General features: G+C 34.1%; 2 protein-coding genes and 1 pseudogene across 15 annotated transcripts in view; all 3 read left to right on the top strand.

The window, feature by feature from the left end:
• The window catches only part of LOC110185357 (laccase), a 130,123-nt gene extending 115,459 nt beyond the window's left edge, over nt 1-14,664 (top strand). For all 13 annotated transcript variants that reach the window (XR_015272012.1, XR_015272013.1, XR_015272016.1 and 10 more), the window contains 2 exons: nt 11,577-11,807; nt 11,872-14,664. Coding sequence is in view for 10 of the 13 variants with exons in the window: in XM_086834395.1 (XP_086690521.1) it covers nt 11,577-11,807; nt 11,872-12,020 (380 nt within the window). In the remaining 3 variants the exon portion in view is untranslated. The remainder of the gene's footprint in view (nt 1-11,576; nt 11,808-11,871) is intronic.
• LOC147645005 (multicopper oxidase 3-like) lies at nt 13,158-14,664 on the top strand. Its single transcript, XM_086834490.1, has 3 exons — nt 13,158-13,170; nt 13,258-13,533; nt 13,695-14,664. The coding sequence occupies exons 1-3, from the start codon at nt 13,158-13,160 to the stop codon at nt 14,285-14,287; spliced, it is 882 nt and encodes a 293-aa protein (XP_086690616.1). The 3' UTR covers nt 14,288-14,664.
• LOC110185366 (multicopper oxidase 3 pseudogene) lies at nt 14,529-15,363 on the top strand (annotated as a pseudogene). Its single transcript, XR_015272050.1, has 2 exons — nt 14,529-14,532; nt 14,702-15,363. The product of XR_015272050.1 is annotated as a multicopper oxidase 3 pseudogene (transcript).
• The last annotated feature ends 1,936 nt before the right edge of the window (nt 15,364-17,299 follow it).

The following is a 17,299-nucleotide window of genomic DNA, read 5'->3' as shown; positions in this document are numbered from 1 at the left end:
TTAACTCAGGAGTGATATTAAAATGTAGCTAATTCAAATTTCTATAAAACGTATTTAAATCTCATAAGTCGAGAGTGATACGATAAACTATATTTTTTTCTTTATTTTCCGGAGCAAACATAAAAAACGATGATGGGTTTCGAACACGGGAACACGCTATTTCGAACGCTGGTCTTACGATTTATTGATTGTCATCGCAAAATTCAACCAAACTGGGAACTTAACCCACTTAAATTGAAATCGAAAATCATTTGGAACTATTAGAATTCATGGGACTGGGACTTCCTCTCCTTTGAATTTGCCCTTGATGATCATTGCTTGAATTTCATTGTTCATTAGTTTCTTGACGGACAATCTCGTACCATTATGATTATGATTTAGCCAACCTTCAGCTGTAAATTATGCGGCGGAGCTCCTGGGACATACAGAAAGTTCAAAAACTCCGTCGGATAGTCAGTCGCTTAATCCTAGTTGGGCACGCCGTCGACGATATTGACGTCTTTATACTTCGTTGCTTGTATTGCTCCTTGACTTATAAAATCTAGATTTTTATAATTTTGGGCAATGCCGGGAAAAACTTTGATGATGCATCTATAGGATTATTGCCATTGCAAAGCGCCAACAGTTGAAAGGTGACTCATGTTCGTAATTAATTTAAGTTTCTTGACTTGACAACACAAAGAGGACGATTTCATGGAAGCTTTAATCTTATTGACAGCCGGAGAACAATACTAAAGCCCCGCTAAAAAATCGTAAACCACCTGTAAATTCCTTTACATAAAATTGTACATTCTCGCACCAATTTTGGTGTCGCCGAACTTTTGGTCACGGTGCATGTTAGATGTTCAACCGAAAGAAAAGAAGGCAGCTTCAATGCGGGATATGCAGTTCGACCGCTTTCAACAACGTGACTACAATTCCAGATGATGCAGCCAACACTATTTGTGATCTTGACCGAATTTTTGTCTAAATCAGCGCGATTCAAGTTTAAATTTACAGGTTGTCTTCTTCTTGTAAAATTTCGAATATTCTGAGGTAATGTTTCTGCTGGGCTAAACTGTGCATTGGGTCCGTCTTATTGCATTTTGTTCGGCATCATCTTATATTTGATTATTACGAATATTCATTTGCCCATGTGTAGCACGTTTAAGCTTTCTAATGTTAGTTCGTCTAATAGCAGGCATTATTAAAAAAAAAGCTCACAAAGCGCACATTGGTAGTTTTTAATCCAAATTGGTTGTGAGTATTACAACATTTTTGTATTATTTTATTCTGGACGTTGATACATTACGGTCAATTCATTAAAGTGGCCCGTACGACACCAGGCACGTGTCTGTTTGGGTTAGGTGTTAGTAGACCCGATGGAAAATATTGGACAGAATACGAGGAAATTGATTACCGGCGTACTGCCAGGTTGTTTGCTTGCATGCTTATTAAGTGTGTTAGTATTAAAGATTTTAATTTGGGAAGGGTATCTACGTTAGAGATTAGTGTGTACAAATCATTATAATTTGCACATAGCACTCTAAAAGGTTCATGCAGTTCAAAGGTTCTACAGTGGCGCAACACTAATAGTATACAGGATCTAGTATTTCTACATGGTACGTGGAAATTGAGCTGACTCAACAAGTCAGCATTTTCCACATGCCCATGGATAAGTTTAAAAATAAAGGTTATTCCTATTATAGTTCTATGATTAACTAAGGACGGTAAGTTTATTAATAGGAGTCTATTTGAGTAGGAAGGTAATCTTTGATTTGCATCCCAATTTAACCAGCGTAGAGCGAAAAGTAAAACTTCTTTTGAACCGACTCGATGCGTTTTCTATGGACGCCGTACTGAGGGCTCCAAACGCTGCATCCATATTCTAAGATGGGACGTACTAAAGAGGTATATAAGGATTTAGTGACATAGGGGTCAATGAATTCAAGCACACCCCTTGGTCTATTCACCACAGACGAAATATGATCAATAAAGTCAAGTTTTGGGTCTAAGCGGATGCCCAAATCATCAACAGTATTAATTCTTTCCAAAGAGCAGCAGTTCAGCGTGTAAGTTGCAAGCTTAGGAACGACACGAGAGAATGTCATTAGCTTGCATTGCGAGCCATTTAAGTTAAATAAGTTTACACGGCACCAAGTTTGAAAATTATTGAGATCTGTTTGTAAATCCGGCTGACATGCGACGTCATTGTATTGCACGCAAGGCTTGACATCATCCGCTATTATAGTTATTCATAATGTAAACTATAAGGTTCCCAAATGGCTTCCTTGCGAGACGCCAGATGTAACCCTTAGAACATTAGATAAATTCTTCTTAAAGAGGACCTTTTAAGTTCTGCCATTCAGATAACTTGAGATCCAATTAAGAAGATCACTTGGAAAGTCCATTAAATCGAGTTTTATTACGAGGAGAGAATGGTTAATAGAGTCAAATGCTTTACTGAAATCAGTATAGATTACACCTGTCTGAAAATTATTATGGAAGCCCTTTATAATATAAGAAGGAGCTTCAAAAGATTTGTTGTTGTTGATCTTCGCTTTATAAAAACATGTTGACATGGAGAAATTACTGATCTACAAAGGAGATGCAAGTGAGGGTTAATAATGTTTTCAAATAGTTTAGGGATGGCCGGGAACTTAGAGTTTCTTCTATAGTTGCTGGCATCCAACTTGCTACCTTTTTTGTGAAGAGGGATAATAATCGATTCCTTCTAAATAATGGGAAAGTGGAAGGTTTCTAAGGATAAAGTAAACAATTTCAGAAGGGGAGAGCATAGGGCGTCGGCACAATACCTGTGCACGCAGCCATTTATTCCGTCGGGTCCTGGCAAATAAACTGGCTTCACACGATAAAAAATCTAAAAGATGAAAGCATACGTTTAGGATAGGACAGATAATTAAGTTCGATTTTGATATGTCGTAGGAATAAATATGGTGTAAATTGGAAGAGTTTGATTAAGTGGTTTGAAATAACTGCGAAAATAGATCGTCTATTACCTGATCATTATTTGCGGTGGTATTTTCAAATGAAAGCGAGGAAGGATTTCTGTTAGGCTTATGTTTAGTGTCAACAAAGTTATCAAACTGTTTTGGGTCCTGTGAAAACTGGACCCTACACTGAGTTAACTAATTTTTTTAACACTGCGCGGCGGGGCAGAGGGTTCAGATGGAGGATTATTATTATTTAGGAACTTATATTTTTATGCGAATCGGATAATTATCAAATATGTAGCTGCCATCGAAACGATCGGTAAATATAGGTAGGTTGAATTCAAAACTGTTATTAAACATCATCAGGAACGTTGACCCGAAATTCATATTTCCTTTCTCGAGCGCATTTTAGGCCTATTATTTTAATAATGACGTTCTGAAGCTGTTCGTGGATCTTGTTTTCAGAGAAAACAAGAGAATAATTGAGTATATATGTGGTTTTCTTTCATAGTTCTAATGGTAGCTTCTACATTATATTGCAAGGTAAGGTCACGATTAAGTGTCCGGTCTGTATAAGGTCTATTTCCTTTCCATTAGCGTTTTCAAAAACGTTAGTGAAATTAACTGTGGAGCAGCTGTGACAATTGAGATGCTCTACTTCGGTGAGTCCCTAGAGCAGAGATGGGCACGAAAAATAAAGGACTGACAGACAACAAATCTTAACAAGAACAACCAGCGTCGCTGAGCGTTGCAATTATTAAAAAAAAACATGTATTTTGTTTTTGTGTTCTCGAGCAGCAGCACGAAAGACTTTCAGGTTTTCAAAAAAATAAATGTATTTTGTATTTTCGCTGAGGTCTTTGCCGTCAAGGTACCTGCTATTGTATTGTTTTGGTAATGTGCGCTGTGGCCTCTGCCAACAGGCTGTGTGCTATTTTCGAAAAAAAATCAAATAAATTGTGAAATATCTCTTAAAACGAAAAACAAAAAAGTGAAACTTTAAATTGAAGCTATTTTCTGCAGAAATACGGATTATAAAATATTTATAAAGCACAGACTTCGCAAATAAAGTACGAATAATACCTGTTTCTTGTTTACAGCACTGTCGCTTCACTTTAATATCTCATTTGGGTACTTTAATATTCCCAGTGCAACTCTTTTTTCAATTTCTTTCCCTTATATTTTATGAAAAAGTGCCTCCTTCAAGATTATTTTTAATACATTTAAGAGTCTTAACCCTCATTGTTTTTTGTATAATAATGAATCTTTTATTCGTCGTAATCTAAATCATTCTTATAAGGTTAAAATATAATATATTTTTTATGCTGTGCTTAGACTTTTTAATTTTGGCAACTCAGAAATCCACTTCATTAATCTTTGTTAATGTTGTAATGATCCCTAACTGTTATTTGTATATGTATTGCACCGGGCTTTCTTAGCAAGTAGAAAATGGACAAAAAGTGAAGTTTCCTGTTATACGTACATAGGCTTGAAGTTATTTCGTGCAGACATCAAGAAAAATTTTGAATCGGTACAGCTTATATGAAAGATATCCGTAAAATGTAACACAGTATTTTCTGAAAAATGTTATTAATTAAATGAATTCACAAAACAAAACTATCTTTTATGTAAAATGTAAAAACAACCTAATTAAATTTTTTAAAATTTTTACAGTGGTGGTCAAAAGTATTTTCACAAATTCAACATAATTTTTACCGCCAATCATCTTTTAGCTATTATTTATTGATTCATTCTGGTCCGGCCTCATTTCGTGAATGCCCTGTTTAACTTAAGAATCTATTGGCTTGGCTTAAAATTCACATAGCTGCCCGAGCAATGCCGGGGCCAACACTTATGTTTCTAAATATGTACAGTATGTCAAGAAACTGTTTACACACTGAAAATTAATAATATTTTTTGACTTTGCATGCAAATATAACGCTTTTAGTAAGGTTTTTTAATGTTTTTTTCAATGGATATCTATTTATTGGAGAATTCTCTTAATGATAATATTCAAAAACATAAACAAAACAATTCAAGATTTAACAAAAACTTAACAAAAAATAACTTTTCACATTTTTGACACTGTCAATAAACTCTTTACGCAATATACAAAACTTACAGCTAAAAGGATATATTTAACAACTTTAACAATAATTTTATTAATTTTAGTACTTTCTGTGCCTCCCCTTTGCATTTCTACATGCTGGATACGTTTTTTTCATGGAATTGATTAGCTTTTCCATGTCATATTCCAATGGAATCCTCTGCCACTCTTCTAGCACTGCAGTTTTAAGGCCTGCTCGATTCCTCGGTTGCCTTTTAGCCACTTTTTTCTTTAAATAAACCCACAAACTTTCAATGGAGTTCACATCAGGACTTTGAGGAGGTGTATCTATAACCTTTTGGCAGTTATACAGGAGCCATGTACGCACAGTTTGGTCCTTATGTTTGGGGTCATTACCTTGGTAAAATTTGAATTTCGGCTTTTCTTTGGCCATTAAGCCAAATTTTTTAGCACTCTGCTTCAAATTTGATTGGAGTATGGAGAGATACTGCTCAGCATTCATAGTGCTTTCTATGAATGCGAGCTCCCCGACTCCCTTGCTGCTTATACACCCCCAAACCGTAACCGATAATTAGCCAAATTTTACGGTAGGCACAATGTTGCGCTGGTTAACGGCTTGCGCCATACTCTGGAATTACCATCGTTGTAATACAGCATAATTTTAGTTTTGTTGCAAAAGATTACGGTTTCGTGCGAAACGACTACGCCACATTTTTCCTCCAACTTTTTAGCAAGGGTTCTGGTCGAGATTTGGGGGTTATGACTCACCTTACGCATAATAAGGCGTTCTGCCCGTTTGTCAATCTTCAACTTCCTACCTCCTCCAGACTTTTCTTCCAGCCTTCCTTCAATTTTAGCCCGATTTAAAACATTGTAAATAATTTTCCGGGATACCCGAAACATGTCGTCCAACTCAGCTGCAGATTTTCCAATACTGTATATAAATGCATATGTGCCGCTGCATATATGCACTTATGCATAAGTGTATATAGGCGGCGCAAGCAGCGGCCGCGCATGAGAGAGAGTGTTATGCTCACATGGTAACCGAATGATCGGCCGCGCATGCAGACATGTCGGCTGAGCATTTAGGATGTTCATAACATTGTTGTGTGGGTCGAATTACTCCGCACTTAAAGTGCTGGGAATATTTGGACATAAACAAATGCCAAAATGTTGCACTGATATAAGTGGTACAGTGTGTACCCGTTATGTGAGCATACTACATTTCATCACATCAAACTGAGAAGATAAGGAGAACCAAATAAAATGACATGCTAAACATCTATTAAGATACGATACGATACGATTAGTTCTCAATCACCTTAAGATAGAAAAAAGTCAGCGAAAATAATATTCCTATCCGTGATGATTGGGCTAAACAAAAGGTAGAAATGAAATAAAACCGAATACATTCTTGAAAGAACATGATGACCATTATATTATTCGGAAATTAAAGAAAATAGTGATACTATCGACTGTAAAATAAGTTGTATAGGTAGAGCACATAATAGACAGCTGTATTTTTAGTTTAATGCTCCCCGTGTTACTCAATTACAGCTTCGATGCTCAAGTAGCATGACAAGAACCAAGGACAAGACAAGAAAACAAAAACTGGAGCATCGTAAAAAAAAGCATAGGATCTTATAGAATCTTATAACAACCACATACCGAGATAAAAAACAAGCACATGCCAAGCTACTGTTAAGCAAGGTGGGGGGTCTTGTCTTGATTTTGGTATAGAAGGCATTCTGTGATCTGGGAAAAAACATTTTTTTGAGGGGATCATAGAAGCACTTTAAATTATTCTATTTCTACTGCACGAAATAAGATTCGAACTCCTGTAGGTTTGATTCGAGCATTATTAATTACGAGGATTATTAATTACGGTCATATTTTAAATGTATCGACAATACTGTATAGCTTACGTTTAGTGTTGCCGAATATAACCGTTGTCGAAAGTTCCATAATATTTAATATATATTTATATAACTAGCTGTACCCTGCCACGTTTCTCTATGGCATATTGTGGTTGCAAGCATAAGAAATAAGTCAAACAAAAAAGAATTATTTTCAAATTCATTTAATTCTGTAATACTTGAGGGTATGCAATATTCTTTGTTTCTCCATTCTCCGCGTAAATATAAAGACTATCTGGTTTTCCGACACGGGAACACGCAACATATAATTATCCGTGTGAAAAACAATCTGCATCCAAATCTAGACCACACAACTCCTGAGATTGACCTTGAATTTTATTAATGGTCATTGCGAACGCTAAACGAATGGAAATCTGCAATCTTTTGAACTGGAACGGTGTATCAGTCGGGATCAGAGGAATCCTAGGAATGAGGATTTTGAAAGGACCTGTTATGATCGTTGCTTCTACTACGTTGTTCATCAATTTCTTGACAGCGAGTCGCGTACCGTTGCAGAGTTTCGGCTGATTTATATTCCGGAGCATGATAATCGGCGCACCTATTTTAAAATTCAATATGTGTGGTGGCATTCCACGCAGATCAAGTGAGTTTAGAAATTCCGTAGGGTAATTAACTGCTTCCTCCGCCTCCACAACGGGGTCTATCGACTTATATGTAATTTCGTCAGTTTCTATGCTGGACTGGATTACATGATTGAGCTGGTATCTTTGTTCTTGGCAGCGAGAATCGCTCGTCCACTGAGCCAATCGTGATTCCTATAATTTATTCGGATATCGGGGAACAATTTTTGGATAAGTTCTTCCTTCGATGTAACTAAATTACAGAAATTCTCGGGCAATACTATTTTTCTCGACGTCTCATTGACTGGCAGCTTTCCGTTCCCAATGTCCAGTAGCTGTCGTGAGAATACGTCGGCTGAGTCAGTCGTTCTGTAACTGGACACGCATATTCGTCTTCAACTGTAATGTACGTACATGTTGCCACAATATAGAATATTTTAGGCAAGCATTTATCTCGTCAGCTGGTGTCGATCGGGAAATCACAGGCAACGTTTGCCTGAAATCCCCTGCGAGCAATATTAACGCATTCATAAATGGTTGGACAGCTCCATGCAAATCCCGCAATGATCGATCGAGAGCCTCCAGCGATTTTTTTGTGTGCCATTGTGCATTTATCCCAAACAATGAGTTTACTTCTTTGCAATACTTTTCCCAGATGCTCTGGAAATGTTGCACGTAGGAGTCTCGATGATTTGCATGTTCAACGGCAACTTCAGCGCTGAATGAGCAGTCCTCCCACCAGGTAACAATGTCGCAGCGATTCCAGATGAAGCAAGAGCTAAAGCTATGTCCTTGTTAGCTCGAACCGTAGCCAGAATCAATGTAAAGAGGAATGTTTTCCTCGTTCCTCCTGGAGCATCCAAGCTTCAGCTACCCTTGCCCTGTCGCGTTCATTATTTTGAGAGTGAATCAAATCGATTGCTGCAGAACGCGACTGCCTTTCTCTCAAACCTATCTGCTCGTCTTTCTGCTGATTCCGCGTTGTGCATCTGCATTGCTCTCAGCCGCTCAGTCTCTCGGATGGAGGCCCGTCATATTCGTAATCTTACGTCTTTTTGCTTCTGTATTGCGAGTACGACGACCCAAACTCGACTTCTTGGGTGGCATGACTTCGTTTCTTACTGAACCTGAACAAAAAAATAAAATTGTAATCTCCAATTTCTTCTTTCAATATGTTTTGAGGGCGCAGCAGTAGGCGCACTGGGAAACGCGAAAAAAAAACTGATATATTCGCAAACGCAGATAAGCTATCAACACCAAAAGTAGACAATAACCGAGCTGGAACCTCAACGCACGTTGTGTAAAAATTTGGGCTTAAACGGTTCAGAACTTTTCAAGTCTATGAAGGAAGTAGACACAAACAGAGCATTTTTATATATATATACTAGCTGTACCCTGCCACGTTTCTCTGTGGCATATTGTGGTTAAGAGGGCACTTCTGAATACATCAAGGTTATGGCAAAAGCATCTTCCTGGCATAAGGTGAAGAAGACAGTCAGAGTTGTCGTAGGCGGATTCAGGACTCTTTCTTGCACATTTATTTCTGTGAAATAGACACGTTGACCATTCTCCAAATTGACTGCCAAGTGAACTACAGCTGAGTAGCCGTCATGAATTGGGAACGAAAAAATTCGCCATGCAGCCTCGTTGCTGCTTATGTATCTGCCAGCCTGGTATTGAGAGATTTCATCGACAACTCGTACTGCATTGCTGTCACCATTTTCTGCCTTAACACCAAAAACTGCCATATCGCTGCCTTTATTCACGTACTTGCAGTTATATTTAGTCGATTTCACGGAATTGCAATATTCTACGTTGATGTGCGCTTTGTATGATTTTGACAATAGTGGTGAGTATGGAACCACCCAACGATTGTCTACCTCAATATCACCAATTCTCATGTTTAAATTTGCCGAAGTCCCTCCATCTTCAGTTGACCGTCTCCTATACAGAGGATATCCATCGCCCCCTGTTACGGTGTTGGCTGTAAATGCTCGACGATATCGCTTGGAACACTTCCCGTCTACCATGCATGGTGAACATGGGTTGAGGGTACCACATGGGCCATGGATCATGTTCTTGATGACAACTTCATGAAAAACCGTATCAACCTCGGCCCGTGGAATCTCAGCGCATATAACATCGTCGATTTTGTCTGGAGTAATTTTATCATACAGCCAAATCAGTATGTGCGCATGCGGCAATCCTCTCTTCTGCCATTCTACTGAATACATCCAGCACCGCACAGATCCAAAAACTCCATGTTTCACAATGAAATCCATCAGTGACTTGAGCTTTTGTCTGAAAACACGGGCTGTGATGTCATGCCTATCCCTATACGATTGTCCAGGAAATAACAGCTGTACTAACTCGTCCCAAGCTGGATTGCATGTGAAGGTGATAAATAAGTCTGAACGGCCGTGGCAACGAACATATGCCATGGCATCTTGAGCATATTCCTGCATGTGGCGTGGACTACCTATGTATGAGGATGGCAAAATCGTGAGCTTTCCAACGTTGGTTGTATTACGGTCATTCATCACAGCATCCCGCAAATGTATATATTCATCGGACCGAAGTTTCGTCTGATCGGAGGAACAGCAAACGTTCTGTTTCAATTTTTGCATACATATCGACAATGTACTGATGAAACAACTGACGACATTTCAATATATGATTGCAATCGGTCCTCCGAACCATTAACCTGTAGAGTAAAAGTTCATCGCGCTGCACTTTTTATTCGTTTCTACACTATTGACTGGATCTACCATCTTCACATTGAAATGGTATCCATCGGCACCATCCCAGAAGATTAGTGGATACTGCAAAGCATCGTAACAACGGTGAGTTTCTACGACGTTTACCAATCGAACTTTTCGTCGATGGAGAACAATATCTCGAGGTTGAAACTGATCCCCGACTATGACAATTGCCACTTCGTCTATAGTTGGAGCATTATATCTCCTGATATGTTCTCCAGCAGGCGTTTTGTCTGCATGAATGACAATTTTATGGTTATCCGAAGGCATCATATCGATTGCTGTTTTGAATAAACGCACCAAATTGTTCCGTTCGTGAAAAAGCTTCTGTAGCTGCGAAATAATGTGCCTCTTCAGCGTATTTAGGTATTGATTCCATAACGTGCATCTACTTCATTTCCATCATCACCAAGAAGAAGAAATTTGTGTTCGCTGTCTGGGAACGGAAGCAGGGAACCGGCTTTATGATAGATTTGTCCTTTGATTTTAAAAGTTGGCATGAATTGTGCAGTTATAATTTCCGCACCAAATGACGTCATTTGAAAGCAAGAGTTGTATTTCCTAATGTTCGACAGGAAATGCTTCGATTCTGCAGTAGATCCAGCGAATAGAGAGTGCAGAGGCTCTGGTGGTGCTTCAAGTTGAGGCAATTCCACTTTCCCGGAAGCGCAACACAATCCTTTTGGTTCGTTTTTGAATTTGAGAACCTGACGGTATATACATTCGATTCGAGCTGTAATCAATAGTTGGATTATATCTGAGTGCAAGACGATTGTATTGCAGGTTTTGATCTTCTGCAAGCTGTAAACGCGCTTCAGCTACCCTTGCCCTGTCGCGTTCATTATTTTGAGAGTGAATCAAATCGATTGCTGCAGAACGCGACTGCCTAACTCTCAATCGTTTTCTCTCAAGCCTATCTGCTCGTCTTTCTGCTGATTCCTCGTTACTTACTTACTTACTGAACCTGAACAAAAAAATACAATTTTTTTCTCCAATTCCTTATTTCAATTTTTTTGAATGTTTGACAGGAAATGCTTTGATTCAGCTGGCTGCCTGTAGAGGGCGCAGCAGTAGGGGCACGGGGAAACGCGGAAAAAGTGATATATTCGCAAATGCAGATAAGCTATCAACATTAAAAGTAGACAATAGCCGAGCTGGAACCTTAACGCATGTTGTGTAAAAATTTGGGCTTAACCGGTTTAGAACTTTTTAAGTCTATGAAGGATGTAGACACGAACAGAGCATTTTTATATATATAGATAGATTATTTTAATTATGCATAACTTGAATAATATTTGCATATATGTTTATATTTGCAGTACAACAACCTAATTTGTCGCACCCATTCCATTTGCACGGATATGGGTTTAGTGTTATTGGCATAGGTCGATCGCCGGACTCGTCCGTTAAAAAAATTAATTTGAAGCACGCTTTGGACCTTGATCGTCGGGGACTCTTACATCGCCAATATAACTTGCCACCGACTAAGGATACTATAGCAGTTCCAAACAATGGTTACGTAGTGCTACGGTTTAGAGCTGACAATCCTGGTATGTTTGTCGATGATTTTGCATTTGTATAATGTACTAAAATCGTAAATGTAATCTTTCTTAGGTTTTTGGCTGTTCCATTGTCATTTTCTATTCCACATAGTTATTGGAATGAATTTGATTTTACAGGTCGGCACAAACGCTGATCTGCCACCTGTACCTCCAGGTTTCCCGACATGCGGTGACCATACTCCACCCATACCAATAAATTAAGTAAAACCAGTAAAATAACAACACCGATTGCGCCACGCTAAAATGATCCAAAACATTTTTTAAAAACAGAACAAGACCTACACACTGATTAATTAGTTTGTAAAAAGCTTGATGTAGCACATAGAGTGTGCAAATACTGTATATATTATCGTATAAATAGCACAAAGCTACCTACATATGCCCATTTAAAAATGCCAATATTGCCAACTTTTGATTGAAAATTAATAAACATAAATAATAACAATACAAATAGCCTCTTTCCCCTTTCCTCAATACTTATATCAATCGAATGTATACATATTTTTATACAAACAATTTAATACAATCCAATCATAAAGTTATGAACTTTTCTAATATTTGCAATGTATAAAATGGATGAACTTGACTATTCTGTAAAATTATATAATTTTTTTGTTTTGATAATATGGTTGTATGCTGATTTACATGCATATAAATATATATATAATTTAAAAACACATACAATATTAAAAATGTTCTACAAAATTGTATGTTACAAAATTATCGAATGGTAGTTGAGACGTGCATTTATATTATATACGCCAGTTTCGAGTGTATTGTGTCAAATATGGGCTTGGTAAACATAAAATTAAAAATACTATATTTTCATTAAAGCTAAACGTGTTTCTCTGTTGCAAACATTATTTTAAAGTATAATTTGTATTTCATATAAATCATGTATTAATAGATGATTTTATGATGAACATAAAAAATCCATGCTCCCAAAGGCAAACCTTAAAATACTTATTAAAAACTAATCAACTACTTTTCGATGTTTTTGTAATTTAATAAGTAAGTTATTAAGATCATGGAGGTTGGGTATTCATTGTCTGCCTGCCTTACAGTCTCGAAATCTGTATTAACAATTAAATGTTTATATTTTGCACTTTACGCTTTCTCATTTATGTAAATTTGATTTATGTATGTAAATATTCAAATCATACTTGCTTACATGTTACCTTCTTAACAATGCATTTAAAAATTAGTGTAAATAATATATGTATAAAAAATATATAATAATAATAAAATTAAAAATATTTATATATACATACATACATATATAATACACATAGATTTAAATGTGTATATATATGTATATATAAATATTAATTTTTCTGTATGCATATTCATAGTCTTTAAAATAAAAAAAAAAATTTTAAAAAGACACAATACAAATGTACAAAAAAATTTGATATTTCGAAGTATTATAACACATAAGAACACATTATTTATTATATTCCAAAATTAAAATTGAAAATAACCATCTCAACACATTCTAACAAACTCCCTTTTTCACAGATTCTCAACCCTCTGGATGCCATTTGTGACCGTAAACGACCTGATGCTATTTGCGTATCTAACTTAAGAAATGCAAAAAATATTGACAAAGGCGTGTTAGTAGAACGTCCTGATGTGAAAATTTTTTTACCTTTCAGATTTTATGTCTATGAGCCAAAAGCTTTATTTATTCCAAACACATACAACCGATTTTTAGGTATGTTTACTGAAATTGGAAGTAAAATTACTAATTAATATTGTGACTAACAATTTACTTTCATTTATGAACCCGCCGCAATCGCATTAACTTGAAACGCTTTTTTTGGTTTTCCCATACGACATCGCATCGTTACAAATTTTCCTATACAATACTAAAAGTTGTGCCGAGTGGAGATCATCTGACATCTTTGGTCGATGAAATATCATACATTTCACCACCGGCTCCTCCTCTATCACAAATTGATGACATACCACCCGAATTTTTTTGCAATGGGGACAATCGACCGCTTAATTGTGGACCCAACTGTGAATGTACACATATGGTTGATATACCGCTTGGAGCGATTGTTGAAGTGGTTTTGGTCGATGAAGTACAGCAAGTGAACCTTAGCCATCCATTTCATTTGCATGGAACTGCTTTTTATGTAGTAGGACTTGGTCGATCACCGGATAAGTCAATACAAAAAATCAATTTAAAGCATGCCTTGGAATTGGATCGAATGGGTATGCTCGAGCGGGATTTTTCTAAGCCGCCACTTAAGGACACAATAGCTGTACCTAACAATGGATACGTAGTTATGCGGTTTCGCGCAGACAATCCCGGTTACTGGCTTTTTCATTGCCACTTCCTTTTTCATATAGTCATAGGAATGAATCTTATTTTCCACATCGGCACACAATCTGACCTGCCAGCAGTTCCACCCCGATTTCCGACATGTGGTGATCATGTACCACCTGTTACTTGGTACTAGCACGGGATATAGAAATGTAAAAATCTTTATGTATTTTCCTATTAAAATATTTAAATGAATGCATTATTTACAGTTATTATATAAATAGCAATATAGATAAAACGATGAATGTTAAAACACTAACTATACAAAAATTCACAACATTTGTTGTGGTCTATGTTAAAAAAGAGCACTTTGAGTTATTTGTTATTTTTTAAGTAGTTTAACTTTATTTTAACATATTTATTATTTATGTGTGCATATGAGTTAAAATTGGTATAACAAGACCATTACTTGTGCAGCCGCTCAAGGATAAATTTAGTGTTGGTATGTGATTGTTAAACCTTAAAACAATACAAATGTAATATAAACAGAAAATAAATAAAAGAAAACACTAAGATAAAGATATTTTTATTGCACATCTCCATTTTCTAGTCGCTTCGGACGCTGACCATCTCGTATCACTCATCGATGAGGTATCATACATATCGCCACCTTCACCAATGCTTTCACAGTATAATGACATACCACCGAGCTATTACTGTAATGGGGACAATAGACCAGCAGACTGTGGTGAAAACTGCCAATGTACTCATAAAATCGATATACCTCTTAACGCAATTGTTGAGGTTGTGCTGGTCGATGAAGTTCAACAGATAAATATCAGTCATCCATTTCATTTACACGGTACATCTTTTTACGTACTAGGACTTGGCCGATCACCAGATGTGAATATCGAGCGTATGAACTTAAAACATGCTCTGGAACTAGATCAACGCGGTTTGCTAAAAAGGCAGTACCTACAACCATCCCTTAAGGATACTGTTGCGGTACCAAATAATGGATATGCCGTTATACGCTTTAAAGCAGATAATCCAGGATTTTGGTTATTTCATTGTCATTTCCAATACCATATTGTTATAGGAATGAACTTGGTATTTCAAATCGGTACTCTTACTGATCTGCCCCCTGTACCACCCAATTTTCCGCGCTGTGGTAACCATTTACCTCCCATAAGGCCAATAAGCTAACCAAGAAGGAAATGTTTTAAGTTATTATAAATAAAAATATATACGATGAAAATAATAGAACCAAAACATAATTATTGATGATAATTAATTATGTAAGCCTCTTTTTAAATAAAAATGCTCGTAGAGGGGTTGCTTCCGTTACAACATAAAAATAGGATCCTGGGCTGGTGGAAATTCCTGCGGCGCACAACGTCGGGTATGTCCTGTGGTAGAAAATAAAATGCATAGCAAAGTAATGAGAAAGGCTCGTCCGGTGTATTAATAATTAATAATTAATAATTAATAATTAATAATTAATAATTAATAATTAATAATTAATAATTAATAATTAATAATTAATAATTAATAATTAATAATTAATAATTAATAATTAATAATTAATAATTAATAATTAATAATTAATAATTAATAATTAATAATTAATAATTAATAATTAATAATTAATAATTAATAATTAATAATTAATAATTAATAATTAATAATTAATAATTAATAATTAATAATTAATAATTAATAATTAATAATTAATAATTAATAATTAATAATTAATAATTAATAATTAATAATTAATAATTAATAATTAATAATTAATAATTAATAATTAATAATTAATAATTAATAATTAATAATTAATAATTAATAATTAATAATTAATAATTAATAATTAATAATTAATAATTAATAATTAATAATTAATAATTAATAATTAATAATTAATAATTAATAATTAATAATTAATAATTAATAATTAATAATTAATAATTAATAATTAATAATTAATAATTAATAATTAATAATTAATAATTAATAATTAATAATTAATAATTAATAATTAATAATTAATAATTAATAATTAATAATTAATAATTAATAATTAATAATTAATAATTAATAATTAATAATTAATAATTAATAATTAATAATTAATAATTAATAATTAATAATTAATAATTAATAATTAATAATTAATAATTAATAATTAATAATTAATAATTAATAATTAATAATTAATAATTAATAATTAATAATTAATAATTAATAATTAATAATTAATAATTAATAATTAATAATTAATAATTAATAATTAATAATTAATAATTAATAATTAATAATTAATAATTAATAATTAATAATTAATAATTAATAATTAATAATTAATAATTAATAATTAATAATTAATAATTAATAATTAATAATTAATAATTAATAATTAATAATTAATAATTAATAATTAATAATTAATAATTAATAATTAATAATTAATAATTAATAATTAATAATTAATAATTAATAATTAATAATTAATAATTAATAATTAATAATTAATAATTAATAATTAATAATTAATAATTAATAATTAATAATTAATAATTAATAATTAATAATTAATAATTAATAATTAATAATTAATAATTAATAATTAATAATTAATAATTAATAATTAATAATTAATAATTAATAATTAATAATTAATAATTAATAATTAATAATTAATAATTAATAATTAATAATTAATAATTAATAATTAATAATTAATAATTAATAATTAATAATTAATAATTAATAATTAATAATTAATAATTAATAATTAATAATTAATAATTAATAATTAATAATTAATAATTAATAATTAATAATTAATAATTAATAATTAATAATTAATAATTAATAATTAATAATTAATAATTAATAATTAATAATTAATAATTAATTGGTATTCGTTTCCGCCAAGCGGCAATAAGAATTCAAAGTATCAACAATCAGCGTGGAGTTCTGAAGTTGAAGTCAGAGCAGCGCGCATAGCCTTACAAACGCCCGAAGCAGCCAATCCACGGCGACAGAAAAGGGCCGACAGTAGCACGTGTAGACAGCCGAGCGAGACTCGGCTTTGAAAAGAAGCCACAAACATCACGAGATCTTTGGAAGGGGCCGAAGCCCGACGCTGGCACGATAAGCTTCGTGTCAGCCAAGGGCGAAAACGCAGGCAGCAGCGGAAGAATCG

Source organism: Drosophila serrata, unplaced genomic scaffold (assembly GCF_035046125.1).
Source record: "Drosophila serrata isolate PLE 108 unplaced genomic scaffold, ASM3504612v1 contig_34, whole genome shotgun sequence".
Taxonomy (NCBI): domain Eukaryota; kingdom Metazoa; phylum Arthropoda; class Insecta; order Diptera; family Drosophilidae; genus Drosophila; species Drosophila serrata.
This window is presented reverse-complemented; position numbering and strand designations above follow the sequence as displayed.